Below are 19,172 nucleotides of genomic sequence, written 5' to 3'. Positions count from 1 at the left end.
GTGTGGGGGAGGGAGGGGTGGGGGGAAATAAAGGTGACAAGTGTGTTGTGGGCGGGAGGGGGGGGGGTGAAAAACAGGGTGCTCTGACTCCCCAGAAGAGAGAGAGAGAGAAGTATAAAAGCCAGAGGCAGGAACAGTAAGACTACATCAAACTCAGACCTCCTGAGGAACCCTAAGAGAGACTTTGGGTCATCTTCACTTGCCGTCATGATCTGCAAGCTGCTCCTCTCCTGCGCTCTGCTTCTGACCGCGGCGGAGCCTCTGCTGGCACACCCCCTCACACACTCGTCTGAGAGAACGTACGCTGGACCAGGTGAGACACTGACACACACACACACATACACACACACACACACACACACACACAAACGCACGCACACGTTGGTCAACATTCTTTGAAGAGAAATTTCTCAGTTCATTTCATCTTGACACGTCAACGTGTGTCCGTTTGTACGGAACACTTGATACCGGATTCACATTGTCTACCATTAAGACTTTGTGCCCGGTCTACCAGGTCCACCAGTAGGAGTGAAAAAAAAATACTGTTCAGTCATTTGTAGAGGAAGAGATGAAGAAATGCGGTTGTAAGGACACATCTCTAAAGTTTGTTGAGAGCTGTAATGCCGTGTTGTTTCTATTGTAGTGTCAGTGGAAGAGGATCAGATAATTAGCCCAGATGAGTTTTCTCTGTCTGACCAGGAATATCTGTCGAAGGGCTCAGCAGGTTATGGCTACCCTTCTATCCTGACTGGAGATATCAGAGGAGAAGGTGAAGGTGACATTGCTGTCAATTCTGTTAGCATCCATTCTATTGCTGTCACTTCTGTTCCATTGCGAGTTGTGGCTTACTTAATATCTCTGTGTTGGTCCTTTAACACAATGCATGATCCACCTTAAATAAATGAAACCTGTCAACCCTGCTCAATATTAATTTATAACATATTGTCATGAATTTAATTTGCTTGTGTATAATCTTATAGTTCATTGTTTTGAAATTTCGAGCGGTAAAGTAATGTATGTGTATTTTTGAGCACACAGACTCCTGTTTAAATGACACTCACTTGAACAGGATGGTTGCTGCTTTCTCTCACAGTCATTTCATTCATTATACAGGTCTCAGAACACCTGCCATTCTCTCCAGCCAGCCAGTGAAGGAGGTAAGCCGATCTCAGAATTCTCTCTTAATCACTGTTTGAAGATAAAAACAAACAAACAAAGAATTAAGGCCAAAATATACGTGTACACAGATGTGTCTCACATTTATTGTATCCCCTTTTCTCCTCTCCATGTGTTCAGGTTATCTTGAAAAAACCACTGCTAAACCCTTTGAGCCACTATCTGGGAAGCAGGAAGCAGTACAGAAAACGAGGCAGCACTACAGAGTGTTTTTGGAAGTACTGTGTCTGAGAAAGAAAACGCAGGCGCGGACGGACACACACCTTTCGTAAACACTCTCACACAGGGTGGGTAGCTAGGTAGAAAGGGGCTTATTCTTTTACATGCACATGCACACATGAGCCTGTGCACACATGCACACACACACACACACACACACACACACACACACACACAAAGCTGCATGCTCTCACATGCTTTACAAATCCTTGCACACTTATGCACAAATTCTAGAGCAGACCTGGTACACTTGAGTCTCAACCATATACACTCAGTGTGTACAGAGAAACAGGATGGTATTAAATTTGTTATATATTAGTTTCCTTGCTCAAAGCTCAGGTGTAAATATAGTAAATATAAACTGTCAGATCTGTATGTTAAATGTGAATAAAGCCTTATGTTTGGAAAAGTGTTTATGTTTGTTTCTTGACAATAATGTAAGAGAAATCTCATTGCAAGATTGCAGCTCAACAGGGAGCAGTCAAGCCATGTGACATTTTTCTCATAGACTCAAACTGTATGCATTTATACATAGTAATGTTAGGTCAGACAGATTAATTAGCACGAGTAAAACGAACAGTCAAGGACCACTGGTTAGTGACATTTCAAGACATTGTGGTCTTTTTATTTAATTATTTTCATAGTGTGACAAAATACTTCCCTGAATTCAAGACAAAATGGCTTTTTTTTTTTCATACAGTTAGTGGAGTCTGTGTGGTTTTTTTTTCTGAATGCACACATCTCTCTTTGTAAAATACATTGTAATATACATTTTTTTCCTCTTCAAAAAACTGTACAAAACCTTTAAGTCTCCGGTCACAAAACTATAAAACAGCAGTTTACACTTTAGCGGCAATGATTATTTGCATTCTTCAAGACACTGGCCCCTCTCACACATCTCAAGGCCTGTGATGCCTTGTCATAATGACAATAAGAAAATATTAACTCTACAAGTGACAAACAGAGGGCTATCCACAGACAACAGACACATGACAAATCTTTCAAGTGAGCAATATGGGTGCCTTTTGGCAGAACATTTTAATAAATAATAAAAAGAAGACTAGGATTAGGTTCCATAAACATCATGTTATCCTGCGGTTACAAAGCGAGTTGTGTTAAAAGACACAAACATTCAGAAAATAACTCCTCAGGAGACAAACTGAAACCAAACCAACATCGTGACTCTTTTTCCAAGTCTTCTTTTGATGGACTGTAATTCGTGTTTGTTCACTTCAAAACTCCTCCTGAAACCATGGATATAAGTGAAAACTGAGCACCTGTATTCACTACGGGTTTATCCTCCTGCAGAAAGCTGTTGAACTTCACAAAGTCATTTAGAAAAGACAGATGTAGATGCATTAGCCAACAGGAATTAAAACCAGATTGAGCACAGTAACATAAGGCCTCGCTTGCTTGATCCTTGGGCAGAATTCCATACATGGGTCCTCTTGATCAGACGGATGACATCATACAACACCACAACTGTAAGCTCACAAGGAGCTCCAGGAAGCTCAGTCTTTTCTGAGCTTGTTCGTCAAAAGGTTAAAAAAACAAAAAAAAAGAAAAACAGTCTTTGGGTTTGAGGTGAAACATTGAGAATATTAACATGTATATACATCAAAGCAGCAAAAGGATATCTTTACTTTTCCTGTCCACTCTCTTTCACAGCCCAAACACAACTGGAGAGACTGAAAAGCTGTTCATCTACATTTGGACGAACTTTCAAGGTCTCGTTGGTGAATGCGTGTTTTGTGCTGTGTGCATACAGGATGAAGCTGGATGAAGTTTGCACAGTCCCCACAAGCATCACTAGGACATTCAGAAATGCTTGCACACTTATCAGAATGACTGAACAGGACACACCAATCACCATTCACCAGTGGCTTCCATGTTTGATCTCAAACATACATACAAGAGAGTCAAAGCCATAACAAGACAACCAAACCTTTAAAAATACTGGAAAACAAAACCCGTGAATGGGCTGACAGAAAAACTGATACCAAGTGACAGACCAAAGAGTTTACAAAAATAAACATTGGAAAAAAAAGGGAATTCCAGTGTATACATATAAATACATAACTTTTCTGCCAAAGGAGAAAAGATTCACAGTTGTATGGGTCCATGTTTTTGGAAAGAAATGGCAGTAGAGAAAAGAAACAGATGAAAGATAGGACTGTTTCAAGTTGTTTCTGGTCTTTTCTCCCAAGTGTGGTTGTGCATGTAAAACTGGCCTTGTTCCTATGCTGCACTCTGAGATGGGATGCTGTAGAACATCCAATGTCTAACGGTCCCAGTTTTGAGATGGCGCCTCCATGTACTGTCTGAAGGAACACCATGAGATATAGTGGTGCACTGACTCAAACATAATCCCAGTCACCCGACTCCTTCTTTACCAGAGCAAAAAGGTTAGAGAGAGGGGGAAGGGCGATTCTCTGACCCAATGAAAGGTCCAAGCTGGCAGTCTCTGAGGTTTGTGTTAGCCAGCGACTGGAGTGGTTCATTTGAGTGGCATGGGTCAGGAATCAGAGGCCTGACTAGTGTCCTGTGATGGCTGGTCCTGGGTGGAGGAGCTGTCCGGAGTGGGTGGTTTCGGAGAGTGGGGCGGTGCTTCTCCCGATTCCATGGTGGAGACGTGACAGGTGACACATCCCTGAGGAACACAGACAACAAATTCTCATCACGTTGTGGAGTAGCAGAACTGAGGTGAATAACAATGGGTGCAGTATGCTGTATCAGAGTAGTGCATGAAACCAAATACACGCTCATTTCCCTGTACGCTCTCTACTGTGCAGCACTGACTAGCGTCAAATTCTCAAGTATAAAAGTAATTTAAGTATGAATTCAGGGTCTATTACAGGTCATTTCAGTCCTTAAGATAGTGTATTATATTCTTAAATACACTGCTGGATCTAAAATATCTGAAATCAATCAGAACAGCGTTTCAGCCTTTTCAGCTATTTCAGCAGATGTGGAGGGCTCTGGACCTGTGTGTCTATCTCCTGTGGGATGCTGTGTTGTTGGATCCAGGGGTGAACCTCCGCCAGCTCCTCTTTCTGCTCCTGAGTAAACCACGGCTGCATGGGTTGTAGTAGCAGCAGCTTCTCACGGTCCTCCTTTAAAACTTGTGCCTGGTCCCTGGACAAGAGCGAGAGCAAGAAGGGGAAAAAAATAAGTAGTGCAAACAGGCACACCAGTGATGATATCAAGGTTAAAAAATACCGCCCAGCCCACTGTCAAACAACACCAAGTACAACACACCAATGCTACGCTCAAAATACACCCAGTGAGACATTCCAGTACCATGGGTTTATGTCTTGGGACAAGTTCTCCATCCACCAACTGTAATTTTTTCTTTCTTTTTTTTAACTGAAGTCCCCTCCGCCAGCGTTTAGAATAGGTCTCATTTCAAACTGTCACCTGAAATCACCTACCTCAAGTCAACGTGTGGACATTGCAATGAGACACAACTAGCTTGGAGAGAACTACATCGGCGAGAATGACTGGAAGCTCTAACTCTTTCCCCTGTGGACAGAGATGGCCCAGACAGTGAAGTTCCTCTCATATACTCAGAGTAATGAGGGGAACCTGACTCAGAGACAGAGGGGGGTGGGGCCGACTGAACAGATGCGGGTACCTGGGATGGATCTGATAGGTCATCATGACAGGCTCAGGAGTGTGCTGGATCATGGTCCACAGCGTATCCTCCACGCACTTGTCAAAAGTGTCATGTTCATGCGTCTCCTGGCTCTTGCGAGCCTTGCGCGATGTGTCTGATGAGTCATTGCTGGCAAAGTACTTGCTGCTGTTGCTGCTTCCTGCACTGACAGAAGTTTCTTAGTCAAAACTTTCACAACTTAAAATGATGACAGGTGCTGATACAGTCAATCTAGGGGGCAACTAAGTCAACCACAGCACATCAGCATCAAAGCACACGCGTACGTGTACAGCCAACTAAGCTGATACATGTCTTTCATTTTAAATTGGCCCAAATCTGGACCAGAGCAGTGAGTGTGTTTGGTGTGTATAGGTTCTATACTGTACCAGTGTGGCTGGTGGATGTCCCGTTAGAGCCCAAGCCAGATCCAGAGCCCAGAGACCCACCAGACTCTCCTGAACCACTCCCAGAGGCATTGGATCCAGTGCCAGAGCGAGCATCCTCATGGAGGAGCAGGTCCAGCAGCTCACTGGAGGTGGACTGGGCGTCCTGATTCCCAGACTCGCTTGGAGCGTCCTCCTGTCGGATGAGTCGCAGCCTTAGATTACTCATCACAAAACTGAAACCCTGAACACAACTCATCATAATCATATTGCATGCCAGGAAGCATTTTGTCTCTGAGGCAAGATAAACCAAAGAAGTTTTGAAAAAAAGACATAGCCATTCATATCTTTCTCCTTAAAATGCTATGCAACATCAAGACAAACCCTAAAGGTATGGTGTGGACAAGTGTTTGTGCTGTGCCTGCATTTGCGGTGTGTTTAAGCTTGAGTGGGTGAGAAATGTGCTAGCTCTGCTGCGGTGTTGCCAAAATGCTTATAAGGTGAGAAAGTCTGACCCCCTTGGCGTGTTGCTCATGCAGGCTCTCTGGGCGACCGGTGCTGTTCTGTGGCTCAGCTGGTTTGGGAAGCTCTTCCTGCAGTAGGTTGAGCTGAAGCGGTGAACTGGATCGAGAGCTGGAGAAAAGAGCTGGGGGCTGTGCTGCATCCAGATCCTCACCCAACCATGAGGAGACCTTTGGAGAACCAAAAAGGTTAGGTCCCTGGGGCATGCCCACCACACCCTGCTGGGGCTGATCCTGACCCGTGGGGAAGGGGGCAGGGTTGTATCCCCCCGCGTTGAAGGGATCCTGGGGGATAAGCACAGGGACTGGACCAGTGGCACTCATGCTTTGGGGGTACATTGCGTAGTTGGCTGGAAACGTGGGGTAGTTGGGCAGTATCACAGCCATGATGGGAGCCATGTAAGGGTTCATGCCCTGCGCAGGCTGAATCTGCTGCAGTAGCTGCATCTGTGGGACGGTTTGCATGGCCGGCATGGGCTGTCCAGTCTGCAGGTCCACGGATACTCCCGTCTGCTGCTCCGAGCTCATTTGACCCATCATGGTAAAGTAGGGTGTCGGCATGACCATAGTTGGCATGAAGCCCATGTTGGAGGGCTGGGGCTGGGAGCATTCGGACGAGGGCCACGAGGAGTTGGGGACGACAGGGGAGTGGCGCAGAGTCCGGAAGTTTCCAGGTTGGGAGCCGTAGCTATCAGATGAGCCTTGCTGTTTGGATCGTTTGTGTTTCCCTCTCCTGGACTTGTTCCGCCCGCCTGCACTTAATGGCCTCATGACATAATCACCTAAGTCAGAGAGAGAGTATAGTTGGTCCTCTGCCCTGACTCAGAGTAGAAACAGAGCAGGACTCGCGACTTTCAAAAATAAATACTGTGACATAACGTGTCATACGAGAACACGTGAAGGTATTCCGGCTGTCCGTTTAAACAGGCCAAGGGTGTCATAAATAGACACATATAAATAGGTAACTAATAGACACATATAAATAGGTAACTAACCTCTGTGGTGAGAGTGGGCCATGCTGCTGTTGTCCTGCTGCAGGTAGGAGCTGTAGGGACTTTGAAGGATGCGATGACGGAAGCGGTCCACATACTCCTGCTCCTCTTTCTGGGTATGGGCTGACAGAACCTCTTTAGTGAGTCCAACCATGCGGAACTCCTCGGGCGCAGCAGCTGAGCTCGGTGCAGGCCGGCCCGGCGCCGGAGTCGGGTCAGCTGGTTCGCTACCCATAGGAGCATCCTCTAAAGCAGTGGCCTCTGCAGGGAAAAGAGAGGGTGGTTTTTAAGAGTGCATTTTCTGCCAGGAACGTAGTGTCGCAAATGGGATTAAATGTGGTAATAATAGTATGTTCATCATTTTTGGTTTTTCTTTACAAGGTGTCACAAAATAATTCACTCATATGACTGAAGTTCTTGGATTTTTGTGTGCATCCATCTTGCACTCAGGTTCCAGTATATGTGTGTTAGTACATTTTAAAGCAAGGGCTATGCTCACCAGACTCAGGCTGTGGCACGTGAACGATGGTGCTGCTGTAACTGCACTGGCTGGTGACAGACACCACGCTCATGGCTTTGGTGGACAGGGTGATGTCGGTCAGAGGAGCACCCACCACTGCAGCAGTTGTGTGGGCCACTGTCACACCTGATCCTGCAGACACTTGACTGTCCAGAGCTCTGCTAGCCTCCAGTGTCGCTTCTACCGAGAGATGGAGAGAAGCAGGATTAAAGCCAGATTGAATCATTTATTTGGAGGAGAAGATGAGAAAAACCCTCTCAGATCTAGGGTATAAGGAAAGCAGAGAGAGCTGTCTCTCACCAACTGCGTTGGTCATGTCTTCATGTGTGGCCAAAGGGGTCTTATCCTCTTCGGATGTTGAAGAGGAAGAGGAGGTAGTGACAGACAGGGACTCACTCTTCCGCTTCAGAGCTGGCCCTGTGCAGCTCTCTAGGTACCTGTGAGACAAGGGAGAGGAACATTCCTTAATCATCCTAAAATAAAGTTCAAGTTGATTTGTATAGCGCTTTTTACAATCACAAATTGTCTCGAGGCAGCTTTACAGCGATCAGTGCCTAAGCCTCATTGAGCTGGTGCAAGGTGACGGTGCAAAGTAAAAACTCCCTACTGAAGTGAAGAGGAGGAAGAAACCTTGGGGAGGAACCAAGACTCAACAGGGGGAGCCCATACTCCTCTGGCCAGCACACAGAATAAAGCAACACAATACATTATCCAGATATATCTGCAGGTTGGATATTCACCCACCTAATGATGATGTCAACACAGTTAATCTGTTGGTAGGATGGAATGTGTGGCTGCTTCCTGGATTCTGCCTGAGACTGCTGGAGGTGACCTCTGACCTCCACATTCTGGGCGGTTTGAGAAAGAGCAGCTCTAGCCTCTGGGTGGAGAAATAGGAAGGAAAGAGGGGTAAAGAAGAGGTGAAGAACAGGGCATTTCCTCTTGTGTAATATTAGTTAGTGGAAGCTCAGATGGCATTTGCTTGATAATCAGGATGCAGTTTAGTTCAGGATGTAATTTGTTTACCTGTAGTGGTTTTGCCAATGGGGTTGTGCTTTTTTCGGAAGTCGAAGGTTGGGCGCCAACTCTTCACTCTATTTACATCAGCACATATCTGCTGCAATGTCATCTACGAGCAAAAAACATGAATTACATTCAAAGAACAGCGAGCACGTGCATCAAGATGAAATTGAACTGCTGTATGTTTTAGGTGATGTGTTGTTTGTTAATTTATTTCCATTAAGCTAGAACTTGTGACATACTGGCTCTCGGTGTGAGTCTTCCCACAGGTTGCCATTGCTGTCACTCGACGAGGCCACGCTGATGTGGTGCTCGTGGGAGCCGTTGCTACCAAGGCTGCCATATCCACTAGAGCCATTGTTGTGGACCGGCTGTGGGCAAAACAAAAGAGTCAGGATTCAAGATGCATCAAGTCTTTAGACTGCAGACATCTCTGTCTAAGTGATCTCACATGCTATCTGTCATGAACGAAATTTGAATAATTTATAATTATGCATACCATTTGCTAAATTATGCTACCTATTTTAATTGATACAAAATCCTTTGGGAAACCTCATACTAATCATAAACTGCTTGTGAAAAACAACACTCTTCTGACAGATATCACCACACTACGTAACAGGACATTTCATTGTGTTCTGCTGAGGGTGGGATAAGTGGGTAATCTCACTTTCACTGCGTTCAGGGTAATTCTCTAGTCAGGACGGTGTAACACGAACCTGCAAAAAGAGCTTGTAGATCATGGCCTGCAGCTCTTTAATGTCCTCATGCATCACAGGCATATCGGATTTGCTCCCTGCAGCAAACACATCCTCATTCAGAGGCCCACTGCAGAGAGACATCAAGAGACGGTCAGAGCAGCACTTAAGCAATATATGTTCACACTCCATCATGTGTCATTTATCAGAGGGTCAAGCTTGGTATACTCAGTACAGCTTGTGTCCGATACTTACGTGCGGACTTTGTGTCTCCCTATGATGAAGGCCACCTTGCGGCTCCAGGGGTTGATGAAGCTGGACCAGCTGGTGTCCAAGGTGATGTAGTCTCCGTTCTGACAGCGAAAACGGATGGGAGAGTGTTCAAAGGGAGGCTGGCCTGCATACTTCAAAACTGCAAAGGAAAAAACAAACACTGGTTGCAAACACACTCACTATCATACAATATACGCAGTCAGTTGGAATTAAGGAATCAGTTCACCACAAACCAATCGTAAAATGAAAGAAACAGACATGATGGATCACAAATGATGAAACTTAACTTAACCTTATGAAAGCTATGAATTAGTGAGGGACGTTCACTGGTGCGTGTGTGATGACCAAACAGCAGGAAAGCTGTTTACTTTATAAATGTTCCTCCTTAACTCTGCATGTTTTCACAGGGCCAGAGGAGTTCTCTCTTGATCATGCATGGGGCCAGTGGAATTCCGAGGACTTACTTTTGCGATGCATGGCAAGCATGAGTGTGTGGTCCTCTGGATGCAAGCAGGTCAACAGCGAAGTGCCTATCAGATCCTGAGGGAGGTAGCCAAGCAAAGGCACAGCACTGCGGAAGGACACAGACATTATTGTTTACAAAGAGAGTTCTGATATGATTTTGAGACTTAATGTTATGAGATGGTTTGGGAAATAATCATTATGTGTTAACTTGACAAAAACAGCTATATTGTTTTCTTATTTCAATGATTCTCAGTGACAGCAGGCCTTTGATAATTTCTTATTGTGGGCTCTTCAATAGTAGTTAGGGTGGGATTGGCTCTGGTTTGCTGATTTGAGGTACTGACCGGTCATCCACTTCTAAGAAAACACAGCCCGGGGAGTGAGTAGTGGTAAAGATGCGCTTGTCCATGGGAATGCGTGGGGCTGGAGAGTAATTAACAAGCAAACAAATAAACAGACAACCAAATTAAGGCAACTTCAATTAAAGAAGTAGGATTTTGGAGTCATGGTAATTTAAGTAGTGCGTGAAGTGAAAGATCAGAGTGGTCGTACCCTCATATCCTGAGATGATGCGTTCAGCGAGCGCCAGGCAGCAGGGCTGCTCCTCCTCTCCCCTTACACCCTGGACCTTCAGTAAGTAGGGTGTAATACGGAAGGGGTTGTACCGCATCTCCCCATCACGGTCCTTACCACCCCTGCACATAACATACCCATTATAACCATTTACACAGAACACTTCTAATCAGATAATGTTCCTTAGCACATAGAATTGAGAACACGTGACAGTACTTAAGTCATTATGATACTGCAACAGACTGGTTAAAATGTGACTTGAGTCAGTATGTACTGTCATAGGTCAGTGATAAGGTCTTTGGTTCAGAATGCTACTGAGAAAGTGAAACGTGGAGACTAACCTAATTCTGCAGAAGAAAGATTTGACCTGGGCACATTTAAATAGGAGTGCAGCTGCAGAAAAAAAAAAAACACAGGAGATTCAAATTGTTATTTAAGGAGAAATCCGAGAGCGCAAACACAGATATGGCTTGACGGAGTAATTACTGTGAGCATTTATTAATACATTTTCATAACTAGTAAAATGTACAGTGAATGGTCAGGGTATCTGCAATACTCATAGTGCTCACTGACTGAATCATACACACAGAGTATGTAAGCAGTGTGTCAAAATCCTAAGCCTGTCTTACCACTGTTGGAGCCTACATTCCAGGGAGGCAGGTGAGGCTGTGCTGTATGTGAATAGAACACATTAACATCCTGGTGGTAGAGCAGCTCTACAAATTTGACTGAGTCCAGGAATTTGCGTTTGCAGTTGAGAATGCTGGAGGCCTGCTCTGACGCATACACGATTCTGCCCGTGACCAAAGAAAACACCACTACAAATGTGTCCTGAAAACAACAAGCAAAAAAAAAAAAAAAAAAAGGGTTAGGTTCAACTTTCAAAAAAGGCTAAAATTATTTCATTTCAACATTCTGAATACTCTGTAAATAATTCAATAACTGACAAAGCTAAGCTGAAATAGTGAGGCAAATTCTCTTTGGCTTCGTTCTGGCAGGTAGAAAAAGATGCGTATTCTGGATGAGAGTGCAGTCTTACTGTGTTTTTGAGGGTGTGCTCTGAGGTGATACTCTCCAGTTCTTCCAGCGTACAGACAGTGGCATCTCTCCTCTCCTCTACACCGTTGCTCATCAGGAGCTTGTAGTACTCGCTATTAGCTACAGGTGGCGCCAATAAAGGAACAAAAAAATGCCTTGAAGAAGGGTCTGCCATCACATGCACTCATTACCATAGTTATAATGCAAGTTCCATTACACATGACCTCCTTTAGTTACAACAGCATTGAAAAGCTGAATGCACAAGTGACAAATGCCAGATTTTACAACTCATTACGTTATGGCATAATGGCCCAGACATTTTACATCAGTATTACACAACAGGCTGACTTACTGATTTCCATTGCAGTTCACAATACTAACTGCCAAATAATCTGTGAACTCAATTTTTAATAGCTCCCCTGAGAAGGCATGAGGAATTTTTTTTTGCTACCAGAGGCAGTAGAGATCTATATTAAAGGTACTGTTAAACATTAGAGAGGGTGCTAAGATGGAGCAAGTTATTCAAGAATGACAGTAGTACAGCTTTCACTTTCAGTGTGGTTTTCCACTCTCAATGTATATGACAAAATATGTCACAATATTTTATCCGTCTGACAGAAAACAAATGTTCCCATAAAGAAACACAATTTTGCCAAAATGAATAAAAACAATGTACATTGAAAATCAGATGGAGCAGATGAGTGAGAATAACTGAAAAATGACAAACTCCTGAGAAGTGTCATAAACTGACTCAGGGACTTTTAGTCTCTGAAAGGGAGGTGACATTTAATAGTCTGGCTTCACTGCGAACGGATACAATAGAGCCTAAAGCCTGGGACTAAACCCTCCATTCTTGCAGATAGATCTCACAGAGTATTACATAACCACTTCCTGAGTCACATAGAGAGCAGCAGTCAGCCAATGATAAGACATACACAGAGCAGGCACATACTGCGCAGAGATGTTTGTCAAATTGAAAATCATGCTGACATCATTTTTTTCTGCTCTAGTCCTATAGTTCACAAAAGTATGTTTGATTACCTACGTAATGACTAGAATCCCTGCCACAAAGGCAGTTTCATCCGTAATTGAACCGGAAATTTTCACGAACAGGGTCAGATCTGAACGCGGGCACAGTCAAAATTCTAGAAAAGCTGAACTGGCAATTTTCCGTGACCTAGTAACTTTTTCCAGAAAAGTTCTGGGCAGACTCCAGTGTGAACACAGTCAGATAAGGGGATGACATTTCTGACTACTTAACTCTGTGCTAAGAGTCTAGCAGTTTTGCCTTCTTTTCTAATCCTCTCCCATTTATCATCTATTTTTATGTCACAAACACATTTTTGTGAACCCAATATCATATGCAAGAACATCAGCTGTCTACAAAACGTGTTATAAATGAATAATATTGTCAGCAAATCAATGCTCGATAGAATCCACCTACCATGTTGTTCAAAACACAGCGTCTTCCAGTACATATGCTAATGTCACATCCCACCTTTCTCAGATTTTCATGCCAAGTGTGAAGTCCCAGCAATTCTCCAGGAGTGGGGTGCAAGTGTGAAAGGGGGGCGTCTGTCAACATTAACCGGAGAGGTTAATCCGACAATGTTCCGGGTCTTATGCGTGAAAGGGGCTTAGATGTTTAAGACCCTGCTGAACCTGGAAATAGCTCAAATGGTAACAGCATTCCTCACTCCGTCTCTATGACCTGACTCCATGTGCACGCTTCTACTTGCCTCCCACAAGTCTCACTTTTCCCCTTCCCTCTCGTGGAGATTTTCATAGTGTGATGTGTGTGTTTACCTTGTACTTGTTTGACGCAATTGAGGGCATAGTTGAGAGCCTCTACAGTGCTGGGTTTGCTGCGGCTCCTCTTCTCTGAAGGAAGCCTCTTCTTCATCTCCTGCACAGTCTGCATCATCTCCCTGTGGGCCTGGTCACGGCCCTGGTCTGTCTGGTCGCTACACGCAAAACCCATGAGTCAGTCTGATACATATGCTACGGCTGATACAAAGTAGTGTGAGGAGAAAGGCATTATTATTGTATATACAAGTCCACAAAGACAACAAGTTCCCCATTTCCACATGTCCAAAAATCAGAGTGGATTACTCTGCAGTTATGTCACAGAGCAAAGCCTCCCTAAAGGGTTTTGTACAGGTAAAAAAAATCTGCACAATGTGATGTGTGGCCTGCTCAAAGAGAAGGAAAAAGAAGTTTCAAAGGATGTGAGGCACGGAGTGCTGTTCCTGGGCTCTGACTGGGAAAGCACTTGGGCTTAATTCATGCCGAAACAAAGCGGTGAAACCGGCCTCTCTGAGGAAGGCACGGGAAGGAGTAGGATAGGTTTACTTATAAACTGCCTGAGTAAAGGTCAGCCAGTTCACACTGGTTAGTTTTTGCATCAGTTTTTATGAGCGGCAGTGCAGTCAGGAAGTTCCTGCTGTGGTCATTACCCATCCAGTTCCTTCCATACCTTCCCCAGAGCGACTGCATTCAGCACTTTGTTTCTGCATAAATTAAGTCTCACTCCTTACAGTGAAATAAAATAAAACTGAGTATTCAAATCAATGTGGGCAAAACATATAAATATTTACTCTAAAAATGGACGCACTGTTTAACAGCTACTGTGTAATACTGACCAAAGCGTTTAATTTGTGAAATATGCTTTTCTGATCAAACACTGAACAAACAATAAACATCAGCACAGTGAGATGTAATATTTGTCCTAGTCTGTGGTAATTAGTGGTAATATTGTGGTACCTAGTAAACTGGTGTTCAAAACAAGACACACACACACACACACACACACACAATTAATGGCCTAAGAGTCTTAGCCTTTGGTCAAGATGCCTTTAAAATCACGGGTCTTTATGGCCGTGCCACTAAGAATGAAAGTCCAGTCTTGAAAGAGAGTGGGTGATTCCCCGTGGAAATCTTGAACCATGTACTCAAAAAGGACATGTGAACAATTGTTTAATCAGCAAAAACATATAAATGCAGGTTGAACCTGTTGAACTTATGTTTGTTTAAGGGCAGTCGGATAAGAGTGCTAAGGAGTTTTTGTGCTGAACAGTAACGATTGAGTGGTGTACCTTTTGGAGCTACCAGAGCCTGTGGTACTGCTGGGGCTGTGATTGGCTGAGGAGGACTGACGTTGTGAACCTCCCATGCTGTCATTCCCGCTGCTGGACTCGTGTCCGCTGTTCATCTCAACATCCTCATGGCCTGTCTCTCCGCCCGAGGTCTCTCTGCCGCTCTCCTCACACCCGCCCAGACCCTCAGGACCAACTGACCCTCTTCGCTGTTCAGTTGCCTCTTCATCCTCTCCTGAACCTGACCCTGTTCCTCTGGCGTCCGTGCCCTGCTCACCGCTCGTCTGGTCTGCTTGACCGCTCTGCTCCCCAGAGTCTGCAGATGGCGAGGCGTTCTCCTCCCCGTCTGGGTAGCTGTCGCCTCCCGGCATGTCCAGGCCTACCCACTGTGGTAATCTGACAATCCAATATCAGCTGATGCCCTTTCCACTCTGGTCTTTTTAACAGTGTTCCTCTATAGAGAAATCCATGGAGACCTTCTGAGGGTCATGCAGAATCTTGCATGAAGGCTATGTCTTGAAAACACTGCAAAAATCAAAAGGGGTCACTGTACCTCTGTCCAAACTAGGAAATCAATAACATTTGGTGATTAATAGAGAACTACGTCAAACAGGTATGTATTATTTCCAGTCGGGCTTAAGGTAAAGACACAGGCTACATGTTTCAGTCGGTGACAAATGTGACACGACGGGACTTTCCAGTCTGTAGAATTTTAACAAGAACAACCGCAGATTCACTCAACGTCAACATCAGAAATACTCTGAGTTGTCCAAAAATCATAAATTGCAATATAGTAGTGAAGGCGATACTGTTTACAAGAAAAATACTGTTTGATATTCATTATATTTACCTTGATATAATGACTGACTTTGAGGCACATTAACGGCGTACATCAACGACCAAAACAACAACCAAATCTTTAACACCTCGCAACAGGATTATGGTGGGTCTTATAATATAACTTTCACAGCTCCAAACAGCAGATAATTAGGTGCCAGACCCAATCTGGAATACAGTGAGTCATTGCTGTCTCATTATATAACAGGCTTGCACTATTCAGGGGAGATCTGAAGTCTGAAGGAGGAGACAGGGCCGCTATACACCAGTCTGCTATCAGCTTTCTCTGTCGTTCCGCCTAACATGGGTCAAACTGTGCTGTGCAATACAGGTCTCTGCCATCAACTTAGGTTCCATTCACCCCTGTGATCTGAAGTTTCACAACCTTGCCGAATCTCCGAGTGGTACCCCAGCTCACTGACACAGCAGCCCTAGGCTCATCTCAAAATAGAGTGTATCAGAATGGCAACAAGTTGCAGACATTTATATCGCCTTCTGCAACTGCTTATAAATAGTATACTGGGCCCATGTAAAAAATATACTATAGGTTTCTATGCTGATCTTGAGCAGACAATAACTGGACAGTGAAGACTAAGCTTTGGCTTATGTCATATATGATTTGCTTAGGGGAGCCATGTCCGTTTATTCAAACATAGCTTCAGCACTATGACTGCTCTGGAGATAAACAAAGAGTAAATGTACAAATTCCAGTAGTGGACTTTACAGGGTACAAAGGCAGGCATGTAGTCTTCATAATGAGGCATGCAATATGGCAGAAGAAATGTATTGTATTCATAATACCCCAAAATACACACTGGACACTTTGTTTAATTTGTCCCTGTAAGCCACAATCACCACTTATCTGTTGGTGACTAATAGGACAACAGACTCCTGGGAAGTGTCAATCTTAACTTCAGGAAAAAAAAAAAAAAAAACTATCCTCATTATGGTCTCCTGGATGGACATATAAGCATTTCCAGGAATTAGGTGCAAGTGTGAAAGGGTCTGTCCATCAATACCACAACCACTGTATCTACTAGTTCTGAATACCAGAGTGTCACCAGTTTACTGGCATTTTACATAAGAGAGGAAACTTTCTACCCGTTAAAATGTTATATGTGTAACTTTTTATATGTAACTGGTCTCTCTCTCTCTCTATATATATATATATATATATACATACATTTTTTTTTACATAAATAATATCTTTATTTTTCAAATGCTAAGGAACTTTGCCTTGAGGTACCAATAAATCTATAGATAACTCATCCAACTTTCTCAAGGCACATTTCGCTCGAACCATGTATGTCTTAGCTTAAAACCTTTGGTCTGTAGCTGTCAAGTTAGTCATTGATGTTAACCTTCAGTGAGTACATAGAAGGATTTTATAAACACACACAGTGAAAACATGATATATCGGCCAGACACTGCCTTTTAAGTCTCCCCTTTCCAGAGGCGTAGACCTAACGCAGCTGCTGCTCTGATTGGACATTCCACTACATTAGTACCATTTATATGCCATGAAACGGCTGGAGTCACACAGGGTAGTTCTGCCTGGCCCCTTTTAATTTCGGATGGAAAACGCCCTCTGTGAAATACTTGAGCATTTTATTACAAGTGCAGAAAACTGAATGGGTCTGACCTACTTCTCCAAGATGTAACGTTAGGTAAACAGACTATATTCGTACACATGACAGAGTAGAACGATACACAAGTCAACGTGTTTAAGTAATTGCCTGAACAACATGTCTCCACTGATGTTTGATCTGTACCCATTTTGTGACTTGGTTCAGAATTCGTGGCGATCACTCCTGATGTTCAGATATACTCTTCTGTAACTTTACAGAACATCTAACACTGACGAGAATTCTCTCAAATTCTTGAGTCACTAGTATTTTACAGAGAATTAGTTCATGATATTAGCTCGAGTAATTATGTTTTGTGTCTCAATAAACAACTGTGAAATGTCTCAGCTCAACCAAAATTAGAACAATGCGCCTCTGGAGCCTCACTCCTAGACCACAATGGCTAAGATGCACTACACTGAATATAGAGGAGACAACACTATACACACGTCGTATATGTGATTCAGATTTCCTGTGTTTACACATTCACAACATATTTGTCTCCCCTTCTGGGCCGAATGGCAGACAAGTCTGATTAACAGAGAGGCGTGAGCCAAACACCACCACAACAGGAAACTTAAGAGAAAAGTCAAGTTTTCCACACACGACGTATAGCTTGCGATCTTGCGAGAAAACAACTCACGGACCAACCATGGATAATAACTTTTAATAAATCTCTTTGTATTGTTAAAGTGGTGCAAGCCAGGCTCGCCCCTACACTTACAATAGCAGTGTTAGTTATGCGTTTGTACTATTAAAAACCCCTTTAAGAATGTAATAAACGTATTTTATAGAATGCACTCTGTGTTCGACACTCCACGTTCCAGAAACTGTCAATACAACAAAATACAGATTTCAAAGGTTTACAGAAGCACGTTTAAATAACCCCAAAGCAAGCCATAGGCCCGAGCAACCAGAAGTAATCCTTGGATACGGCTGCTAGCATAGCTGTGTTTTCGCTACAGATTTACACATGGAACAGCACGAGGCTAATCATTTCGCGTGGGAAAATGTAGTCAAACGCTAAAACAAAAACTTAAAAAAAAACCCCAAACAAACAGGTATTTTCTATAAGCCAAAAACTTCAACTTTCGTTGATGAGAATACATCTACAGGCTGAAATGTCAGAGAGCTGTCGCTGGTCAGCTTCGCTAATCCACAATCAGCAACGCAGAACTAGGCCGAGAGCGTTCAATGAACGCTACCTTATCGTATGGGGTTGCTTTACAGTCATCATACTTAACAATAGGTATATTATTGTTAATAATATTATTAATAATGACAATAAATCCGTATCACACACATAAACATTTGGCTGTACCATTAATCACCTTTTCAGTAGAGACGCGGTGTTGAACCTCCCAAGTAGTTTCTGAAAGCCGATGACAGTTCGCGGTTTTCGAATTCTTCAGAGAATTTCACTCTTGTAATCGCAGTAGAACTCCAAACAAATAGCATTCAGTGTGAAACAACTCAACAGATCCACAAAGTAGCATAATTGGGAGCGTTTGGTGTTGCAGTTCGCTGTTTAGATTGATTGTTCTTTTTTTCTGTTTAGAGGCTATTCACGTTCTCCAGTTCAACCGGGAGAAGCGATACACATTACTGCAACGTGAGTTCAGCCACTGGGAACCACACCCCCTAGAAGCCCATTGGATACTGACGTCAACTATAGGCAGTTTTGATTTGCTTGGACACATAGTCTTGGGCGTGTCTTCAGCCTAGGTGGGTCTAAACAGACTGTTGCTGCATTCACGTGTACCCCCATGTTATACAACGTAGGAAAACAAGTCTTGTTTCGTCGTAGCTAATCGTCATAACCACGGGCGGGCTGTTCCGCATTGGTCGTTAACGGTCGCACCTGATTGGGTCCAACCTTGCAGGCGCCATTCTGTGGTTGTGGTTAGTGCGTAAATCACCACAAGCGGTTTATCATGTTTGGAAAATTATGTCAAAAGCGTTTAAGAAACGACGTAGGGGTGAACGGCTTTAGGGCAGAATCTTCATTTTGTATTGCCCCCCCCCCCCTATAAATATTAAAACAAGACATTCCACAATATACCTCCACAATACTGTGCACAA

General features: G+C 43.7%; 2 protein-coding genes across 2 annotated transcripts; one reads left to right on the top strand and one right to left on the bottom strand.

Moving 5' to 3' along the window:
• Positions 1 to 207: 207 nt before the first annotated feature.
• On the top strand, positions 208 to 1,407 carry uts2b (urotensin 2, beta). Its single transcript, XM_030778720.1, has 4 exons — positions 208 to 313; positions 644 to 769; positions 1,114 to 1,157; positions 1,297 to 1,407. The coding sequence occupies exons 1-4, from the start codon at positions 208 to 210 to the stop codon at positions 1,405 to 1,407; spliced, it is 387 nt and encodes a 128-aa protein (XP_030634580.1).
• Positions 1,408 to 1,989: 582 nt separating this feature from the next.
• Positions 1,990 to 18,670, bottom strand: per3 (period circadian clock 3). The gene is made up of 22 exons (XM_030777470.1): positions 18,422 to 18,670; positions 14,629 to 15,153; positions 13,340 to 13,497; positions 11,535 to 11,653; positions 11,125 to 11,326; positions 10,837 to 10,888; positions 10,475 to 10,617; positions 10,267 to 10,345; positions 9,922 to 10,028; positions 9,440 to 9,596; positions 9,206 to 9,314; positions 8,729 to 8,857; positions 8,493 to 8,595; positions 8,211 to 8,346; positions 7,767 to 7,903; positions 7,446 to 7,646; positions 6,950 to 7,207; positions 5,949 to 6,736; positions 5,437 to 5,629; positions 5,030 to 5,210; positions 4,380 to 4,530; positions 1,990 to 4,045 (listed from the first exon to the last, which is right to left on the bottom strand). The coding sequence occupies exons 2-22, from the start codon at positions 14,997 to 14,999 to the stop codon at positions 3,911 to 3,913; spliced, it is 3,909 nt and encodes a 1,302-aa protein (XP_030633330.1). The 5' UTR covers positions 15,000 to 15,153; positions 18,422 to 18,670; the 3' UTR covers positions 1,990 to 3,910.
• Between the last annotated feature and the right edge of the window lie 502 nt (positions 18,671 to 19,172).

Source organism: Chanos chanos, chromosome 6, assembly GCF_902362185.1.
Source record: "Chanos chanos chromosome 6, fChaCha1.1, whole genome shotgun sequence".
NCBI lineage: Eukaryota > Metazoa > Chordata > Actinopteri > Gonorynchiformes > Chanidae > Chanos > Chanos chanos.
The sequence above is the reverse complement of the archived record's forward strand: the minus strand, read 5'-3'. Positions and strand labels throughout refer to the sequence as shown.

What these genes read in the sequence shown, in the direction of transcription:
- uts2b (XM_030778720.1), top strand. Translation starts at nt 208, where the DNA reads ATGATCTGCAAGCTGCTCCTCTCCTGCGCTCTGCTTCTGACCGCGGCG. An exon ending in GAGAACGTACGCTGGACCAG is followed by an intron (nt 314 to 643) that starts GTGAGACACTGA and finishes TTTCTATTGTAG; the next exon opens with TGTCAGTGGAAGAGGATCAG. An exon ending in TGGAGATATCAGAGGAGAAG is followed by an intron (nt 770 to 1,113) that starts GTGAAGGTGACA and finishes TTCATTATACAG; the next exon opens with GTCTCAGAACACCTGCCATT.
- per3 (XM_030777470.1), bottom strand. Translation starts at nt 14,999, where the DNA reads ATGCCGGGAGGCGACAGCTACCCAGACGGGGAGGAGAACGCCTCGCCA. An exon ending in AGCACACCCTCAAAAACACA is followed by an intron (nt 11,327 to 11,534) that starts GTAAGACTGCAC and finishes TGTTGTTTTCAG; the next exon opens with GACACATTTGTAGTGGTGTT. An exon ending in AGACATGACCAACGCAGTTG is followed by an intron (nt 7,647 to 7,766) that starts GTGAGAGACAGC and finishes ATCTCTCGGTAG; the next exon opens with AAGCGACACTGGAGGCTAGC.